Raw genomic sequence first — 19,535 nt, forward strand, 5'->3', positions numbered from 1 at the left:
GTCATTTAGGTAGATGAGAGAGGATAAACTACTATTGGCAAATGATTTTCTGAGACTTTATACTACTGACATCTTCAAAAGATTTGAGCCCCAATTCACACTTAATAACTTGCCACTTGCATGATCCTGGGACATTATAATCCTCAGGAATGACTAAGCAGGCTACTGTGGACAGGTTTTATAAACTTTCTGGTTTTAATTTCAATTGTAATAGAAAATGCCTAAAAATATTGCCATTCTGTAACCTCAGACTGTAGCTCTGTACTCTCTGTTCACTTAAAAAAATTTGAGGACAATCTAAAGAAGATTCACGCAGTTCAAGATTTATTATTTTATTTGGTGCTTGTAATTTTCAGCAACCATTGTATTATTATTTTTTTTTTTTTTTTTCAGGATAAATTTCAGTCAACAGTTGCAAATACATTTTATTATGCTTCACCAGTTTTGGCAAATTAATTTGTCATCTTCAGATGGGTAATTTAGAGGGATAATGCCATGGTATGTTGAAACTGATAAAGCTTAACAAAATTTATTTGCAACTGATAACTAAACTTTATCCTGGGAAAAAGGGATTCAAGATTTGTTTTTCTTTTCAGTCATTTTCACCCCATCAGATTATGTTTTGGTTCTAATGTGTCTAGTGTGTACAAGCTTTTACTAACCGCGATGTTTAACCATTTTTACTGTGGAATAAAACAGCTTTCCATCCCTTATTGATTAACTGTTTCCCACTGTCCCTTTGTATCTGCTTCACATTCAAGTAACAATGTATAAAAGGCTGGCAATGGATTACTATAAAACATTCTGAGACTTTAAAAAATAAGGCATGATAAACACACACAAGGAGATAACAAGCAGTGACATTTTATTGGACACCATCTTTTCCTTTGATATTTTGGTCATGAATACAGCAACAGCTGAAGATCTACTTTCACAAAAGTGTAGGCAGTATAACAATGAGCATTTTTTGGTAGAAAAAAATGCATCTTCTTAGTGGTGATAGTCAGACACAGTCCCTTAAATACCAAAACATGGCATGCTCTTAGTAAGAAATATCTACCAGAAGTCTTGGTCAGAATATGGCAGTGACAAATTATGGTTTTTACCAATGCTATCTTTCTCCAAAATATACAACCAATACAGGAATCTTTACCAAAATTACTATGTAGTTCCATTATTCAGTGTATATTTGTTATTGAGTAAATGTCCGCTGCTTAGAACATTTTAGCAGGCACAGCAACACACAAAACAAGTATGTGGAACATTAATAAATCAAAATGAAATTTATCCCACCTTAGTTGCCATTATTACTTTCTAAGAGTCCCAAAATATGAAATGAAGTTAATTAAATTGTCATCATATGTTGTTTTGCAACAATAAACCAAACAAACATGTATTTAATAAAATGGAGATACACATTACCAGCATACCAGGCTAACTTACGCTAGATACACATTCACAGGAAAAGCTGCCTTACATTACAAAAAGTTCCTTAAATACATCACATGAAAGCACCTTACTGTGAATAAACAAATTATTTAAACAAAAAAGTTAATACTTCATCAAACCCAACCATGGTTGCATAAACAAATCCAAAATCCATATGTAGAAACAACTAACTATAACCAAGTTACTACTAGTGCATAGAGTAATTATACGCAAAAATGGGAATCTCTGCACAGCATTTCATGCTACTACACATCATAGAATTTTAAGCTTACAATATGATTCAAACTTATTTCTGCAAAAGGGAGATTTCAATATCTGCTTAACACTAACATCACAGTGTCTGCTAATTATATACACAATGATAACTTTTAGTTAAACTATAAAGATTGAGGCACCTCATTTAGTGTACACAGCTCTGCTGTGAAAACAACACTTGCATCAACATTACTATTATAAATTAGAAATTTACACTATCACAACTACCTAGTTTTGTACTCAAGCTCAGAGTCATAAAATAAATTAGCAGACATAGTTGTGTGAATCAGGCATAATCTTAGCATATGTAAAAAGTAGCAATATGTATTTACTGCCCTGAAGTGACAAGCAGTTTCTACCTCATTTTACCAGCATACTTTACTGAGAGCTAGCACTACATCAAATCTGTAACACAAGACGTTCTGACATGCTTTGGAGCTAACAAAATACAACACATATTGAAACAGCCAAGGAACCATGAATGGAAGCATGGAATAAACCAAACAGTGTTGTCATTGATGATGTCAATTAAAAAGTTAGAGATAAAATTCACAGGTTTTAACATTTTACAAGCAAGTACAGTGATCACATTGTAGAAAGTAATGCAGAATATCTGACGCCAAAAATAAAATCACATCATTCTGCTCCTATCTAGAAACAACATTTTTTACTGCTTGTCTGTCTGCTTTTTTTTACATTCTTTTATTACACTGAAAGAAAAAAAATGCATTATTTGTGTAAATCTGTTTGACAACAGTACTTATTACCACCATAAAAGTTTCTCAAGAACCAACATTACTGGTTAAAATAATCACCAGTCACACAAGTGATTTACTATCACAACTGGTTTTAATTAATGTATCCTCAAATGTACACCAGGAAATACGGTAGCGCAGTACAAGGTTTATACAAGCGTATTACAGTGAAACAAATCTCAAGAGACCACAAAGCATACTTTATACAATATTTCATGGTGGATGCCAGCCACTAGATAAACATCATGGCGACAAAAGACCTGTGATATTGGAACTAATTGTTCACTATTTTACATTTCTGCAGTCAAGAAATACCTTGTTAAATTTAAAATTTTCCTGGCATACTGTTCGTTCTATAAAATTTTGGAAGAACTGCGAGGTGTCTGTAACAAGTTCCACACAATTGGCTGTTCTCTTAAAATTTTACAGAACAAGAAATACCTTATAAATACCTTATCACCACAGGTAAGCTGTTGACAAAATAGTTACAATTTTATCAGCTGTATCACAGAAACTATGAAGATTTGTGACATTCAAGTTTTTAACACAGATATTTCATTTCCTCCAGTCCCCTGGTTCTGCTCTGAAGTAGTACATAAGTTCATAATTTGAGCTACTACGCCCCAGTTCTTGTTTCGATGATTACCCTTTGCTCAATACTTCCACTATACACTGAGTAAGTTATCTTCACTCATTGCATTAATAATATGGTAAACAAAATTAGCATGAATCTGACTAATACATAAGGTTTATCACCTCTTAATATTTCCAGGGCATTTCTAATTCTTTTCTAGTGGGCCCACAGCATGCATGAGGTTGAATGATGACATATTTTCATTTTTTGGTACAGGTTTCTGTTGCACTATTTATTTATTTACTTATTTATTTATTTGCTTGTAGTGATACAAGTTACACAACGAGTTCGTTTTGGCATTTTGACATTATCAAGTGTACCTATGAAGGTGGTATGATATTGTTCCTTACACCTGTATTAGTCCATGTCTATGTACAGCACATTATGCTTATGTCTTAGTGAAATGACATGGTGCATATCACATCTTGTAGCATGAATGTTAGTTGCCTTTTTGTTATGTCAGTGAATGTTATTTACATGTACTTTTATTTGCATGATACTGATAAAATTATTTTTGACAGGTATCTCTAAAAAATTGAACATAATCACTGACTTTCCACGAAATAGAAATTCCATTGTAAACATATAGCATTGCCAGAGCCCTAACTGTCAAAAATAATTTAATTGGGATCATACAAATAAAAGTATGTATAAATAACATGATCACAACAAGACAAAAACACAACCGACATTTATGCTCCAAGATGCAATATGGACTACGTCATACCAGCTAAGACATAATGTGCCATACATAAACACAGATTAACAAAGACATAAGGAACAATATTAGATCTTATACCATCTTCACAGGTACACCTGATAATGGCAAATTGCCGAAATGAGCATTTTGTGTAACTTACCACTATTGGTAAATAAATAAATAGTGCAGCAAAAACCTGTACCAAAAAATAAAAATATTTCCAGGGGAGTTATTTGCAGTTTATATTAACAGTAATTCATCAGTTTAGCACAATGAAACTGTAACAGCTGCAGAGCTCTTGAAGTTATTGACTGACTATGTATGATTCCTATTGCACTCAAATTGTAGGTGGTCAGTTTGAATTCTAGTGGTAGGAAAATTTTCATCATCAATATTTGGCTGGCAAGAAAAAAAGAGAGGTAGTGGTGCAAACTTCCTGATTAACTCTCCAGACTTTACACCAATCTATGTGTTAAATTCCAAAACTCTCCACCATGTCTCATAGAGTGAGGGCATGCAGCAATGTTGGCAGTGTTCCACACATTGGAAAGAGAAGTTAATCTTGGCAACTCCCAGGACATTATTCAAGAGGAATTCTCTCTCTCTCTCTCTCTCTCTCTCTCCCTCCAAGAAAATTACATTTATGACACTTGACATATGAGCCATCCAAGTTGATCAATGAGAAATACTTACATCAGGTCCTGAGTCACATGAGTAAGCTGTTTCTATTATTAACCCACTATCACAGCTCTGTACAAATTCCTGAACAGATGGCAAATGTTATATCTGACATATATTATTTGTTGATACTTGTGTAATAATCACTATCAAAATACAGGCAAAAAGTAAGTATTATGGACACACTGATAAAACACACTGGGCTAATTTAAAGTCTCTAAATTTGGAAGAAAAATTAAAAATCACAATTACACTGATGAAGAGGACCAGAAATAAAACACAATCTGATTCATAAATATTTTATATCAGAAATGTGTCTAGAAAAAATTATGCTAAACAAGCTTTGGAATGTCTTGAATTTCAGTATGTCTTTGCTCCTCTTGGGGTTCAGTTTATAAGATCTACTCTGCCACAGAGTTGCAAGAGAAATAGAAATCTCCAATATGAATGTCACTCTGCAATGAAATAAGTGCTTCTGTAAAACTCCCCGACAGATCAAAACTGTGTGCCAGAATAGAGTTCAAAACCTGGTTCAAGTCCTTAGCTGGCATACAATTTTAATCTTCCAGAAAGCAACAGAAACCAATTACCTTGTGACTCAGAAAATGCCATGTCCAAACGCTCCTTAATGGTAATACTATTCAAGTTTGTACAAAAGAAGCCTCATAGGGATTTACAATGGCAAATGGGTAGGCTGCATATCCACATCTACACTTTTTGTCCTAAGTTGGTTGCCACACCCCACAAGACATCAGCTACAAACAAGAGTACTGAAAACAGATACCAACATGATGAACATTTTAACCACACCACACTTCTCTTGAAAAAGATTACCCAAGCTCATCTAAGTATTAAGGGTGCAGTTGTATAGAGCACAATGTTTTCAAAATGCACATATCTGAAGAACAGCAATTGTTTGCCAATTGTTTCATCAATGTATGAGACTTCTGTAAGGAGTGTGAACACATAGAAAACCAAATGACTGCGTAACTTGAACCTAGAAATATCCTACCAAACTATTCTGTTTTTCAGTGACGTCCAAAAATGAGATACACAACAGTACCTACGCTGAACACAAAGCTTTGTCTTCACTTCCATTTTTAAACAAAGATTTGGGTTCAACATCCTGGCAAAGATGGGGTTGTCAGAGACAGCAGTCAAGATCATATCAGACAAGGATAGGAAAGGAAATCACTGGCTTTCTTTTCAAATGGAGATCCTAGCAGTCGCCAAAATGACTGAAGGAAAACATGGGAAAATTGAGTCTTGTTGGAAGGACAATTTGAACATGTCCCACTAGAATGTAACAGATTTACCCCAATAAAGATCCGTGAATAACTATATGAAATTGGTGTCAAATACCAGATTGTAGTTGTTTCTATCTTACTTGCTTGACTATGAAAGCTGGGCACTTTACCACCATAGCATTAAGAAACGGTACAACATTTCACTACCAGAAACTTCAGTCAATTATGAAATTCAAAAGAGAGGATGAGATAACCAATGTTCCAGGTCTTACGAGGACAGAAACCTTATTGAAGCATTGTCATTAGCCACGTAGATGAACTGGCCACATACAGCACATATGCGATGAAAGAATTCCTGGACGAATCTCTCCAACAAGTGTCTCTAAAGCCCTAAAAGGGCCAGTTCAAAAAGATCTTGAAGAGTGCAATCATAAATCTTAATACTCTGTTATTTAACCATCTCAACTGGGGATGTTCTGCATAATTGAGATGGGGCCTAAATCTTCAACAGAGGTGACAATCCTCTGATAAAGTTGACTCTGATCCTCTCCCCCCACCTTCAATTAGCTGCAACAATTGTAGCTGCATGTTTTACACATGGAGTGGTCTCCCAAAATTCCCACAGGCATCTCTGCAGAAACACACTCTCTCTCTCTATCTCTCTCTCTCTCTCAAACTGTGTTCCATGTCACCCACTTTGAGAAAAACTCATAGAGAAACAGACCACTTGCTTGATACAGAGGTCTTCCAATAATCAAGCCCTAAAAGTAAGCAAGACACAGTAAGTAACAAACATTAAAAGTTATATAACTAACAAGGGGACTTTACAGGATGAACACTCTAATTTTCTTCATACTTATGGCAGCTGAAGCTCAGTGCACAAACATCAGTTTTCTAAAGCAGGAAGGCACAATTTTCAAAAGAACTTGCAAGCTATCAAATACAAAATAATCTGTAGTTGAGTGCTTTGAGCAAAAAATCCTGAAACTGTAATACTGATAATTCGAATCTTGATAGTCATTTTATTAAAATATTATGATTAAACATATGTTAATTTACATTTATTCAGAAATATGGAATTGCAATAAAAGTAAAAAATGAAGGAAAAATATAAAGAAAAAAATGTTGCCATTAGTGGGATTCGAACTATCGACAGTACAACACAAACTAGCCCCTGATTATGAGCTAATCACATTCCTAATCATCTCATAGATTTTTAGAAGGCAGTGACTAATAGGACATAGACCCACATAACTAGTTTGCAGCCCCTCTGGCTTAATTTTGAGAATGCTAAATTTTATCCAAACAAGGACCTTTTTTTACATCTAAACAATTAAAACAGCTGCCGCCTATAATAGTGCCACCCATTTTCACTACATCCAATGTAAGCCAGCTACTTCCCCCAAGAATACTGGGAAGCCATAGCTGGACAGTTGAATTTACATCCACTACTTTATGGACATGTTACTGAACAGGGGTGCCACTGTTGGCAAACTCAATAGCCTTTGGTCGTGTTTGTAGTTAGTAAGCCTGCACGTTTACGATTGCTAAAGAAGAGTACATTAATAGCTCACTACCTGCAGCCAGTACAACAACATCTCCATGCCAAACAAAGTTCAGTTTGCAATTACAAGCCTCAATGGTGTGGGAGAAATGACTGGCTAATATTGACTACCACTGCTGCAGAGAATCCAAACAAACTTCCATTAATCCTTAAAAATGGAAGAAAGGTCAAATAGCACAAATAGTTTATGTTCACATCATTGCTCAGAAAAAAGAATAACTTGTATGTATCTTCCATAGTAGAGTATAGTTTGGAGCAAACACAAAGAAGGAATTGTCCGAATACAACAAAATCAGTTCAAATACTAGAAGTCAGTTTAAATGTCAATGCCTCATCTGGAAGTACAAATTGGTAGTTACATACAGTTGATGAGTGCATCGAATGAATGTTCATTGAATAATTTTATGCACATGAAGAGTGTGACTAAAGCTGGTTTTGCTACCTCACTGGAAACCCCCTGAGACTGACAGAACACAGATATATTGATGCAAAGAGAATCAACTGGTAAATTGGCACAAAGGCACTTTCTGTAGAACACACCATTTATAATCAAAAAGTATGCCATCATAGTTTGTTCCTCCAGGTACAAGAAAAAACTGGACAACAACCTCACAAGAAACAAGGTACTACTGTGTCAACATGGTGGTGTATTGTACAGAAGCTAGTTTTAGATCTAGCACACAAAGAAACAATATGGCTGTGTGTAAGATCCATCATGAACCATATGGTGAAAGAGCAGAAATGTTGTTATAAGTATATCAACAAATTTACTTCTTGTGCCCCACCTCCTGCATTATATGGTCTTCTAATTTCTCATAATGCTCTAATCAGCATCTAAAAGTATGAGAAATGCCTGTAAACAGTGGATCATTGTTTACTAAATAAAGCATTAGTATTTATCCAAAAACTGCTTGTTTTCTACAGCTTACTGTATAAAACACACCCAGTCTATCAGATTTAGTCTACATACTAGGCAGTACAAACAAAAATTTTGAGAGCAGTGCTAATCTTCATTAACATTAAAAAGCTGCCTTCACTTTCTACCAGTAAACAGGGATCTTCACAAAATAAAACCAAAAATAGAAGCATATCACATAATTCATTTCTGTCAGTTATTTGGGGCTCAATTCTTGGGCTGTAAATTTCTCTCATGACTAAAAGGTGCAAATGCAATATATTTCTTGCTTTCAGTGCAGAGGCAGTAATTGTTTTCCATGAGGTATATGTACTTGAATTTGTGTTAAAAAGAGAAAAGGAAGGAAGGAGGGAAGATCAGGGTTTAACATTCCATCTATGACAAGGTATTATAGATGGGACATTGGCACAAATTGATTTAGGGACACCACAGCAAACCTAAATTTGGATGGCAAGAGGATTTAAATTGCTATCCTTCCCAATGCCCTCCCAGGGGACACCACCTTAATGAGGTGGGAGGGTTTGCGTGCTTCGATGAAGTCAAGGGCTATGCCGACAGTAGTGTAGCTACCAGCAGAGCCACCCAAGTCGGACAGACCGTCACAGAGGAGCCAGACGAAGTGTGTCCCACAAAATAGAGCAGCGAGGGCTCTAGAGGCATAGAGAAGCTAGCTTTCCTAGGGGAGTACGCTGTTACAAGAAAATGAGGCACATTGGAAGGCCTCAAAGTGGCAGCCCCACTATCCAACTATACCTGTGCAGCCCCCATAAGGCAGTCAGGCGAAATAAAAAGTTACTGCCAAGCTACGCAGGGAAAGCCAGACGGAAAACCATACAATGAACTGGAAAAGGAAAAAGGTTAAAGATTTTGGTATAGCAGAACATGTAAACTTAATAACATGGAACGTCAAAGGGATATCGACAAAAGAAGGATAACTACATAAAATATTAGAAGAGAGGAGCTGTGATATATAGCGTTTATCACAGAAACTAAAAAGAAAATGAAAGGAACTAAAGATATAGGAAATTATACTATGATATACAGTGGAGTAGAACAAAGCAAAAGAGTACAAGCTGGAGTTGCCACAGTAATAAATAAAAAATGGACAAACAGACTGATAAGCTATGCATGGATAAACGAGCGGGTATGCAGCATAAGATGCAAGATTTCTAGAGGATATCTAACCTATATAGCCCTGTATGCCCCAAAGGAAGGAAGAATGAAAGAAAGCAAGACATTCTATGGAGATCTACAGAAAACACTAGATAAATATGATAAATAGAAATGACTATATCGTAATTGGTAGAGACTATAATGCAAGAATAGGAAGGTAAATAATAGATAATATAGTTGGCTATGCTGGAGAGACTACAGTCAACAACATTGGAACCATGTTAAGAGATTTTGCAACTTTCAACAACTTCAGAATATTAAACTCTTTCTTTAAACACAAAGACATACACATGGTCCACCCGAGGACTTAGAACCATAATTGACTGCTTAATAGCAAACCAAGAAACAGCTGTTCTGTTTCGGGATGTGTGTATATATAGAGGGTACGACATTAACACAAACCACTTCCTCCTACAAGCAAAAGTTGCCCTAAAGCAGAGTTGCCATAAAACACGTAAAAAATCCCCAGAACAACTAAGGGAGGTATATAAAGTCTACTTACTAGAACAGGAGTCAATCAAGAGTCTTTATCAAAGACACTTAGATGCAATAATGGGCACAGTTCCAGAATCAGAGAGTATTTAAAATGAGTGGGAACATATTAAGAACTGGAGCCAGTGAAGCTTTAGGTAAAACAAAACACAGGAAGAAGAAAACAGCCACATGATTTGGACAAAAGCAATTGAGGAGGTTGTTGAAATAATGAGAAAACTATATAAAAAATATCTACAACACCCAACTCAGGAGAATAATGAAGCACACAAGAAGCAGACAGCAAAAGTGAAAAAACTAAGCAGGAAGCTCCATCAAGACAATAGGGATAACTTTGTTGCCAGGATCGAAAACGATGGCTATGGGAGACAAACACTTGCATATGAAATGGTAAGACACTTGAATAACAGTGAAAAGGATGTGTCAGATATCAATGTAATAAAGAAAAAAGAATGGCTGCATTATTACAAGGAAATGTGGACTGATGAAATGAACACAGAAAATAATTGCGATCTTGAAACAAATCCAGATCATATTGAATTCCAAAAATTAGAACATGCTCTCAGATATACAAAGAACCAAAAGGCATAGGAAGTGATGAAATTAACAGTGAACTCATAAAATATTCTTCAGTAGCATTTCAAGATAGATTCCTCAGATTTTTGAATCTTTGCTGGATAACAAAGGATATACCAACAGAATGGATGATCTCACTTATAAAACCAATATCTAAAAAAGGAGACAGATCAAAGCCTGAAAATTATAGAGGCATATCACTATTAAATACAGCGTATAAGATCTATGTTAGAATAATAACGAAAAGACTATAACCCATAATGGAATGCCTGCTGTCAGAAGAACAAAATAGATTCAGAAAGAGGAGAAGCTGTACAGACAACATATTTATGCTACAGCAAATTATAGAAAACATAAGGAATTCAATAAAGAAACACACATCCTTTTTGTTAGTTATGTAAAGGCTTTTGATAAAGTAAATAGACAGCTATTGGAAATTTTAATAAGAAGAGGTATACCAATACACAATGTACAGGTAGTTGAAAAGATCTATGCTAACACAAGAATCCAAATAACTGAGGATAATGAAGAAACAACAAAGATTATTAATTTAGGAGTTAGACAAGGTTGCAGCCTCTCTCCACTGCTTTTTAATAAATACACTGACGACATTATATGGCAATTGAGAATGAAACTCCAGAACTATACATATAACTTCAATTGAAAAGGTTACATTATGACATTGTTATTGGCAGATGACCAAATGTTAAATTCGAATAATGAAGATGGACTGCAGAGAGCTGCCTATGACCTACACCAAACATGCCAGATATATAATATGACAATATCAATACAAAACACAAAATCCATGGCTTTCTGTGGAAAAAATCCACTAAGAACAAAAATAATTATAGACAAGATTATAGAGCAAGTAGATAGATTCAAATTTCTAGGAACCATGCTGTTGTACAGGGGAGACCTAGATCAAAAAGACAAAATTGAGAAATTTAACTACTAAATGGTATTGTCATAAGAGCCCTCCAACGTAAAGTACGAACACAAACATATCTAAAATTTTATGAAGTTATGTCAGTACCAACATTATTATATGGAAGTGGATCTTGGGTAATGAAAAAGAAAGATAAAATAAGATTACACGCCAATGAAATGAAATTCCTCAGGTACATAGCAGGACACCAAGCTAAATTTCAAATGAAATACAGATATCAAGAAAGGAATTAAATATTTTCGATATAAACAGTAACGTTGACAAATGCCGGCAAAAATGGATATCCCATCTGTTACAAATCAAGATAACCACTACTTTTTTGGTGATACTCCACAAGGTAAAAGAGCCATTGGAAGACCTGCAAAACGATGGAAGGACCGGGTGTAGCTACAACAGGCTGAGGGAAACTCTAATGCATAACAGATGAAGAAGAAGAAGAAGATGATCCTTCCCAATGAGAATCCAAGACACCACCTTACATTGTTTTACCTGTGACAGTTATGGGGTACAAGTGGGAGAGTAGCAAATCTTTTTGACTGACTTGCTCCAAAATTTTGCATATTAATTTACCACAAGAGTTTGCTATTGGAGCAGAAAGTGACAACATATATGAGATTAGTATGTTGCACCACCCCAAAGGAGTTGCACTGGCCAACAGGACAAGAAATAAACATGCCAGTGAAAAAAGAGGGGAGTGGTAATCAATTATACACAAAGTGATGGACAAGTATGTAACATTTTGGGGCATACAACACAGCTGCAGCAATGACAAGCCCCAGGAGAAAGGAGCTGGAGAAAACTTACTACCAGCCAAAGGCTTCAAGGAAAATGTAAAATCATCAACAACCCAAGACTCACTGAACACATGCAAGACCTTGACTCTGCAGTGGGAACAGCTGTGGAAAAATAAAAGATATCAAAAAAACTGTTTCCCTCTGAACGTGAATATACTGGACTACACCTACTACAAATAAGGTATAGGTTTTGACTTGGAAAACTGTCTTTTGCAGGGCATGGGTACCAGTTAGTTGTACATACACTCTCAGTGTTGCCACAAGTTTCCCCAAGTGAATTTCCCTGACATTTCCCTGATTTCCAGGCTAGTTTTATCATTTTTCCCTGACAAATTTTGAGATCTCAAGAGTAAGTAAAGACATAAGTTGGCAAAAAAAGTAAGGACTTCTGTATTTCTTCCCTGTGTGAGCAAAAATCTTAAGTACCAACATCAGCATCTTTTGTAATGACATGTTTTAGAAGGAGAAAGCAAGCCAAATGGTATATATGTTTCATTAAGGCCACTATTATTTTATTTCAATAAAACAAAACACAACTGGTAACAAAAATACTCATTTCCTTAGGGTCACAAAACAGATTTAAAATATCTTCACTGATTTCAGATATCACCACAGAAAAAAGTAGGCATCTTGAAAGAAGTTTATAAGGCAGGGAAGAGTTGTGTAAACCAACACTATAGATGACTGCCAATAAAATGTTGGTTCTACTATGTTCATTATTGTCGATTATTACCCACTGTGTTATGTTTATTATTATACAGGTATTGCGTGATTTTTCACATTGCTCTGAGCAATATGGGACTTAACATCCGAGTTCATCCGTCCCCTAGAACTTAGAACTACTTAAACCTAACTAACCTAAGGACATCACACACATCCGTGCACGAGGCAGGATTCGAACCTGTGACCGTAGCAGTCACGCGGTTCCAGACTGAAACGCCTAGAACCTGTGTGATTTTTCTTCTGAGAAATATATGAGTACAAAGCATACAAAACGCCAGCGATTGCCAGAATTTTCTTCTTCTTATCGTCCATAATTTCTAATGTATGAGGATTGGCAACTATTTATTTACAGCTTGTACAAAATAGATACATGTTTCAAAGTTTTACTGACCTTAAAAGTAGTCACCAGTGTTGTGTATAACCCGCTGCCAGCAATGTGGAAGTTGTAGGATACTCGTAGCAGTGCCAGTTGTGTTGACAGTTCGAGCGGCTCAGTCTATTGCCTGACAAATTTGTAGCAGTTCTGAAGTAAATGCCATAAAGTGTTTCCTTCAGTTTAGAAATAGAGTTGAACTCATGAGGGCTTAAGTCAGGGGTGTGCAGTTGGTGGTATAGCACTTAGCAGCCCCATCAGTCAAACATATCAGTAACAGCTTGCACAGAACGTGCTTGAGCATTGTCCTACAAAATGATGGCCAGTTTTTGCAGAAAGTGTCATCACTTCTGTCTCTAAGAGGGTCGGTGGTTGTGTTCCAAAAATGAACAGCATAGAAACAGAAGCGATGCCACATTCTGAAGGACCTGACCATTATTTTGCAGGACAATGCTCAAGCACGTACAGTGCAAGCTGTTACTAATTTGTTTGACTGATGCTACTCCAGTCCCCTAACTTAAGCCCTAGTAAGTTCAACTCTATTTCTAAACTGAAGGAAACACTTCATGGCATTCACTTCAGACCTGCTACAAATTCGTCAGGCAATAGACCGCACCGCACGAACTGTCAACAAAACTGGCACTGCTAAGAGTATCCTACGACTTCCACATCACTGGCAACGGGTTATACACAATGCTGATGACTACTTTGAAGGTCAGTAAAACTTTGAAACACACATCTATTTTGTACGAGTTGTAAATAAATAATTGGCACTATTAAAGTTCCAACCCTCATATAAACTATTTTTGAAGTGCCAAAATGTACTACAATAAATAAAAGTCTATAAAATGCTGCACTGTACAATAAACTTGAGGTGAGACTGTTGCATTTCCTGAAATACATCGCCTGCGGCCTCTAGCCTGCCATGGAGCACCTCTGTCCTGGGTCCATGGATAAACCATGAAAATCCACAGCATTATGCCACACACAAACAGATCCAGCCTCTGGGCAGATAGGTGAGATGAGATTCGATGGGCAAGGCCTGTACATTAGTGACAAATGATGAGCTTCAGATCAGCAGGTCTGATCCGTTAGAGAAGCCCAGAGAAATGGCCTGCGGCTTTGGTCCATTGCAGAAATCCCATTGTGTGGCCAGCTATTCACATGATGAAGTGAGACTGTGGTGATCAATTCATTCAAAGATAACTTGCACAAATAATCTGAGAATCAATACTAATGAGGATAGGCAGCAACTCATCATAAAGATTATCACTGAGCTACAGTCAGATATGTAGAAAAGGCAATCAGACTCTCATAATTAAATTTTCAGCCATAGCTTTTGTCAAAAAATGAGCGCGCACACACATTCACACAATCACTCAGACACAGCTCATGCACATGACTGACATCTCAGGCCACAATATCAACAATCTCTGAGAATTAGATCCAAACAAACCACTCCTCACACCTCCCTGCCTCTTGTTGGCAGCTGCTAGGCTAGCGGCAAGAAGTGGTGGCTGCACCAACTGCAAGCTGAAGGGAGTGGTAGGAAAGTAGCAATAGGGAAGTCGCATATTCTCAGCTGCACATAGCCAGTGACAATGCTTGTCATCTCAGTAAAGAAACCATTTCATCTAGTGATACAAAACAAGATTTTTTGAGTGTCTTCTTCAAATTTCCCTGACAAGTTTGAAATTCCCTGATTTCCAGAACTTGTGGGAACTCTGGTTCTGGTTAAATATAAATACTACATATGATGGGCAAACCTAGAAGTGAACTTTTACTAATGCTTTTTTCACATCAGTGTGCTATTAATTCACAATCATCAGCCATGAGCTTTGGTTGTACCAATTGTCACAAAATCAAATTGTACACCAGAAAGCATTTTACTGCAGCAGTTGTTCACAAGAGGCAATAATGTCAGGAACTCTAGAATCTAATAACTACTGTATTAAAGCATCTTTAGCAACTCAATATGATCACTTTACACTTGTTCACCTTACTAAAATACCTGGTTTTCACAACTGGTATTTCAGCAATTCACAGAAAGCCCTGGAGGCCATCATTTAACCATCAAGATGAACACATATTTCTGTCAAAACTAGGGTTAATGGTTTGAGATTCAATAGATGTTGATAATGAGGATGAAACAGAAATTTGTACAGCAACTCAGCAATCCGATACCTGCAGAGGTACCTGCAATTATATTATTATTTAAATAAATGAGTAGTTTATTGATACACATGACCTTTCCCTGAGCTTTTTGATTGATTTGATCCAATCACTTTGTGCGTTAACTTACCAGGCTTTTCCTTTCATTCTTTCCTTGCTCTTTGCTGGCTCCAACCTCTATCCATAAACTTCAAGAGTTTCTGCACCCCCCCCCCCCCCCATCATTTCCACATCTCTGACAGCTCTTTTTATTTCATAATACTGAGTGTAAATAAACAGATTTAATTTATGTTCTTGCAACTGAAAATCACATTTTTTACATATTTCTCTCTTTGTTCAGACAAAGAGTAAAGAGATGACAGAATTAGAAACAGACAATCTCAGTTGTGTTAAGACAGACTACTCGGACAGCAATCTAGTGTAGCTATCAAACTTACTGAAACAGTCAAAAAGCTGATGTCAAGAAGTTCTAATGGATTTCGTCAACTTGCTCTGATTAATTTGTTTGGCATGTTACATGGAAAAGGTTAACATGGAATTGAGGTTTTTGGACACCAAAATGGACCTCACCTACTGACTACTTTTTTCAGCTGAAAAATAATGACTTATGAATTTGTAACAAAACATTAACTATTTGAAACTTTTTTGAGTTTCTTCCAATTCTCATACATGATTAGCTCTAATGTCATGGTGCGTGCGTCATATAATGAGCCCTAAGTGGCAACAGTGAAAATCCTGGAAAACTGAAGTGTCTCTACGCTGAAGTCAAAATCATAGCGTGACTCAGTCAAACAGCAATTCACTATTGCATTTTTGTCGAGCAGTCAACTTTTTATTAGAGGAAAAACTGACTTTCTTTGGTACAAAACTGTGTAGTTTTTGCATATTAACAAGTGAAATATATGGAACAGTTATCCTCATTAAAATAAAAGATTTCTATGCATTGCCAAAATCATTTTCTATTAAACAAAGTCCACAAGCAAGGAGAAACAATGAATGCTGTAAGACATGACCAAACTTGTAACCTGAAAGGGATAGCACAAAGACAGAGAACTTAGTCACTAATGTATTCCTTTTCCATCCATGTCATCTTATTGATGATTCCAGATGAACTACTGCCTCTACTGTTACTTCTCAGTGCTTTTAGGGTCAATCTCATCTATCCTGTTTTAGAAACCCATGCTTCTGAAGGACACAGCTCCAGTACTTTTTTCCAAATGAGTTAAGAGTCCTTATATAAAATGAATCAATACATTAGGCCAGCTCATGATGCAAAAATATAGGCTTCCCATTCATATTTTCTTGTGTGCATACAAATGTGATGTAAATACAAAATACTGATATTTACAAAGAATACCTCTGGTTGTATATTTTAAAACTCTGAAACTACTTAAATTCTAGTTTTGTAAAAATGATATGACACCAAATTGCGTATTAGTTATAACTAGAAAATGAAACGCAAGATTGGTGTGAATGCCACAATACAGTAATGTCTTTTCAACGAGGAATTACTCTCAACACTAATTCAACTTTTGTTCACTTTAGTACTGCTGATACTACATGGAAATGACAGCTGCTTAAATTTTATTCCAGTGTATGAGGATTTCCTTAAACATCATAAGTATATCAAACATACAAAAATTAAAAAAAAGAAAGCATTCTTAAATAGAAATAGAACAGGAATGAAACATAATTTTAATAGCTAAATGACAGAATTAATTAAATCTGTGAAAGAAACTTAACAACAACAATGGGTTGACCTGTACAACTACTTAAGACTTCATTTGGAAAATAGGTGTAATCATACATTACTATTTACACTAGAACTGTGATGAAGTACAGCTGTGACACAGACATACTGTAATTCAAACCAAGAAACAGTGAGTATTTTTATGGGTGTTTTCTTCATTTACCATCCACACCGAAATAGTCTTTGAATACATAGCTGCAGTTATGTTCTGCAAGATACCTATAAAATTCACCCATGTCCATGTGATGTTCCTGAGATTTTCCCTTACCAGATTCAAAAGAAATCTCACGAAAACTGGGAAATTTCCGAAGTTCATCCATTTCTCCTCCATTTAACTTGAAAGTTTCCTTCTTCTTACACATGATCTTTTTCCAGTTCATGCTCTTCACCTGGAAATTAATCATACAAAAATTTGATTAAAAACAGAAAAAGTTAGAAATGATGTATTTATTGATTTGTATTTCTGTGAGTCTAAGGTAAAAACACTTCTTTAATTACACGGAATAATTTCATCTACATCTACATGATTACTCTGCAATTCAGATTTAAGTGCTTGGCAGAGGGTTCATCGAACCACAATCATACTATCTCTCTACCATTCCACTCCCGAACAGCGCGCGGGAAAAACGAACACCTAAACCTTTCTGTTCAAGCTCTGATTTCTCTTATTTTATTTTGGTGATCATTAATACCTATGTAGGTTGGGCTCAACAAAATATTTTCGAATTCGGAAAGGAGAGTTGGTGACTGAAATTTCGTAAATAGATCTCGCCGCAACGAAAAACTTCTTTGCTTTAATGACTTCCATCCCAACTCGCGTATCACATCTGCCATACTCTCTCCCTTATTACGTGATAATACAAAACAAGCTGCCGTTTTTGCACCCTTTCGATGTCCTCCGTCAATCCCACCTGGTAAGGATCACACACCGCGCAGCAGTATTCTAACAGAGGACAAACGAGTGTAGTGTAAGCTGTCTCTTTAGTGGACTTGTTGCATCTTTTAAGTGTCCTGCCAATGAAACGCAACCTTTGGCTCGCCTTACCCACAATATCATCTATGTGGTCTTTCCAACTGAAGTTGTTCGTAATTTTAACACCCAGGCACTTAGTTGAATTGACAGCCTTGAGAATTGTACTATTTACTGAGTAATCGAATTCCAACGGATTTCTTTTGGAACTCATGTGGATCACCTCACACTTTTCGTTATTTAGCGTCAACTGCCACCTGCCACACCATACAGCAATCTTTTCTAAATTGCTTTGCAACTGATACTGGTCTTCGAATGACCTTACTAGATGGTAAATTACAGCATCATCTGCGAACAACCTAAGAGAACTGCTCAGATTGTCACCCAGGTCATTTCTATAGATCAGGAACAGGAGAGGTCCCAGGACACTTCCCTGGGGAACACCTGGTATCACTTCAATTTTACTTGATGATTTGCCATCTATTACTATGAACTGCGACCTTCCTGACAGGAAATCACGAATCCAGTTGCACAACTGAGACGATTCCCCATAGGCCCGCAGCTTGATTAGAAGTCGCTTGTGAGGAACGGTGTCAAAAGCTTTCCGGAAATCTAGAAATACGGATTCAACTTGAGATCCCCTGTCGATAGCAGCCATTACTTCGTGCGAATAAAGAGCTAGCTGCGTTGCACAAAAACGATGTATTCTGAAACCATGCTGATCACGTATCAATAGATCGTTCCCTTCAAGGTGATTCATAATGTTTGAATACAATATATGCTCCAAAACCCTACTGCAAACCGACATCAATGATACAGGTCTGTAGTTCGATGGATTACTCCTACTGCCCTTCTTAAACACTGGTGCGACCTGTACAATTTTCCAATCTGTAGGTACAGATCTATCGGTGAGCGAGCGGTTGTATATGATTGCTAAGTAGGGAGCTATTGTATCAGCGTAATCTGAAAGGAACCTAATCGGTATACAATCTGGACCTGAAGACTTGCCCGTATCAAGCGATTTGAGTTGCTTCGCAACCCCTAAGGTATCTACTTCTAAGAAACTCATGCTAGCAGCTGTTCGTGTTTCAAATTCTGGAATATTCCATTTTGAGAAACACATAAATGAATAAGCAATACTCTTCATTCAAACTCCACAGGTTTCAGTACCAATCAGAAAGTATTAATGGTGTCTTTCATTGAAGCTCACTATAGCAAAATTGAGCTGATCACATAAGTCATGTCAGGTCAGTGGGGACAAAATCCGAGGTCCAACAATAATAAATATTGCAATCGTAAAGACAACTATTTGCTAGACTGATTTCATTAAACAAATCAAAGGTTCTAGTCTAATTATAAAGCTGC

At 36.5% G+C, this 19,535-nt stretch overlaps 1 protein-coding gene across 3 annotated transcripts in view; it reads right to left on the reverse strand.

Moving 5' to 3' along the window:
- LOC124622487 (RWD domain-containing protein 2A) overlaps positions 1 to 19,535 on the reverse strand; it is a 121,593-nt gene that overhangs the window by 58,172 nt on the left and 43,886 nt on the right. For 2 of the 3 annotated variants that reach the window (XM_047148199.1, XM_047148200.1), the window contains exon 3: positions 17,469 to 17,589. In XM_047148199.1, the coding sequence (XP_047004155.1) occupies positions 17,469 to 17,589 (121 nt within the window). Of the gene's footprint in view, positions 1 to 16,793; positions 17,590 to 19,535 lie in introns of those variants that run through there. The other variant, XM_047148197.1, reaches the window with a different exon arrangement.

This window comes from Schistocerca americana, chromosome 7 (genome assembly GCF_021461395.2).
Source record: "Schistocerca americana isolate TAMUIC-IGC-003095 chromosome 7, iqSchAmer2.1, whole genome shotgun sequence".
NCBI classification, from domain to species: Eukaryota; Metazoa; Arthropoda; class Insecta; order Orthoptera; family Acrididae; genus Schistocerca; species Schistocerca americana.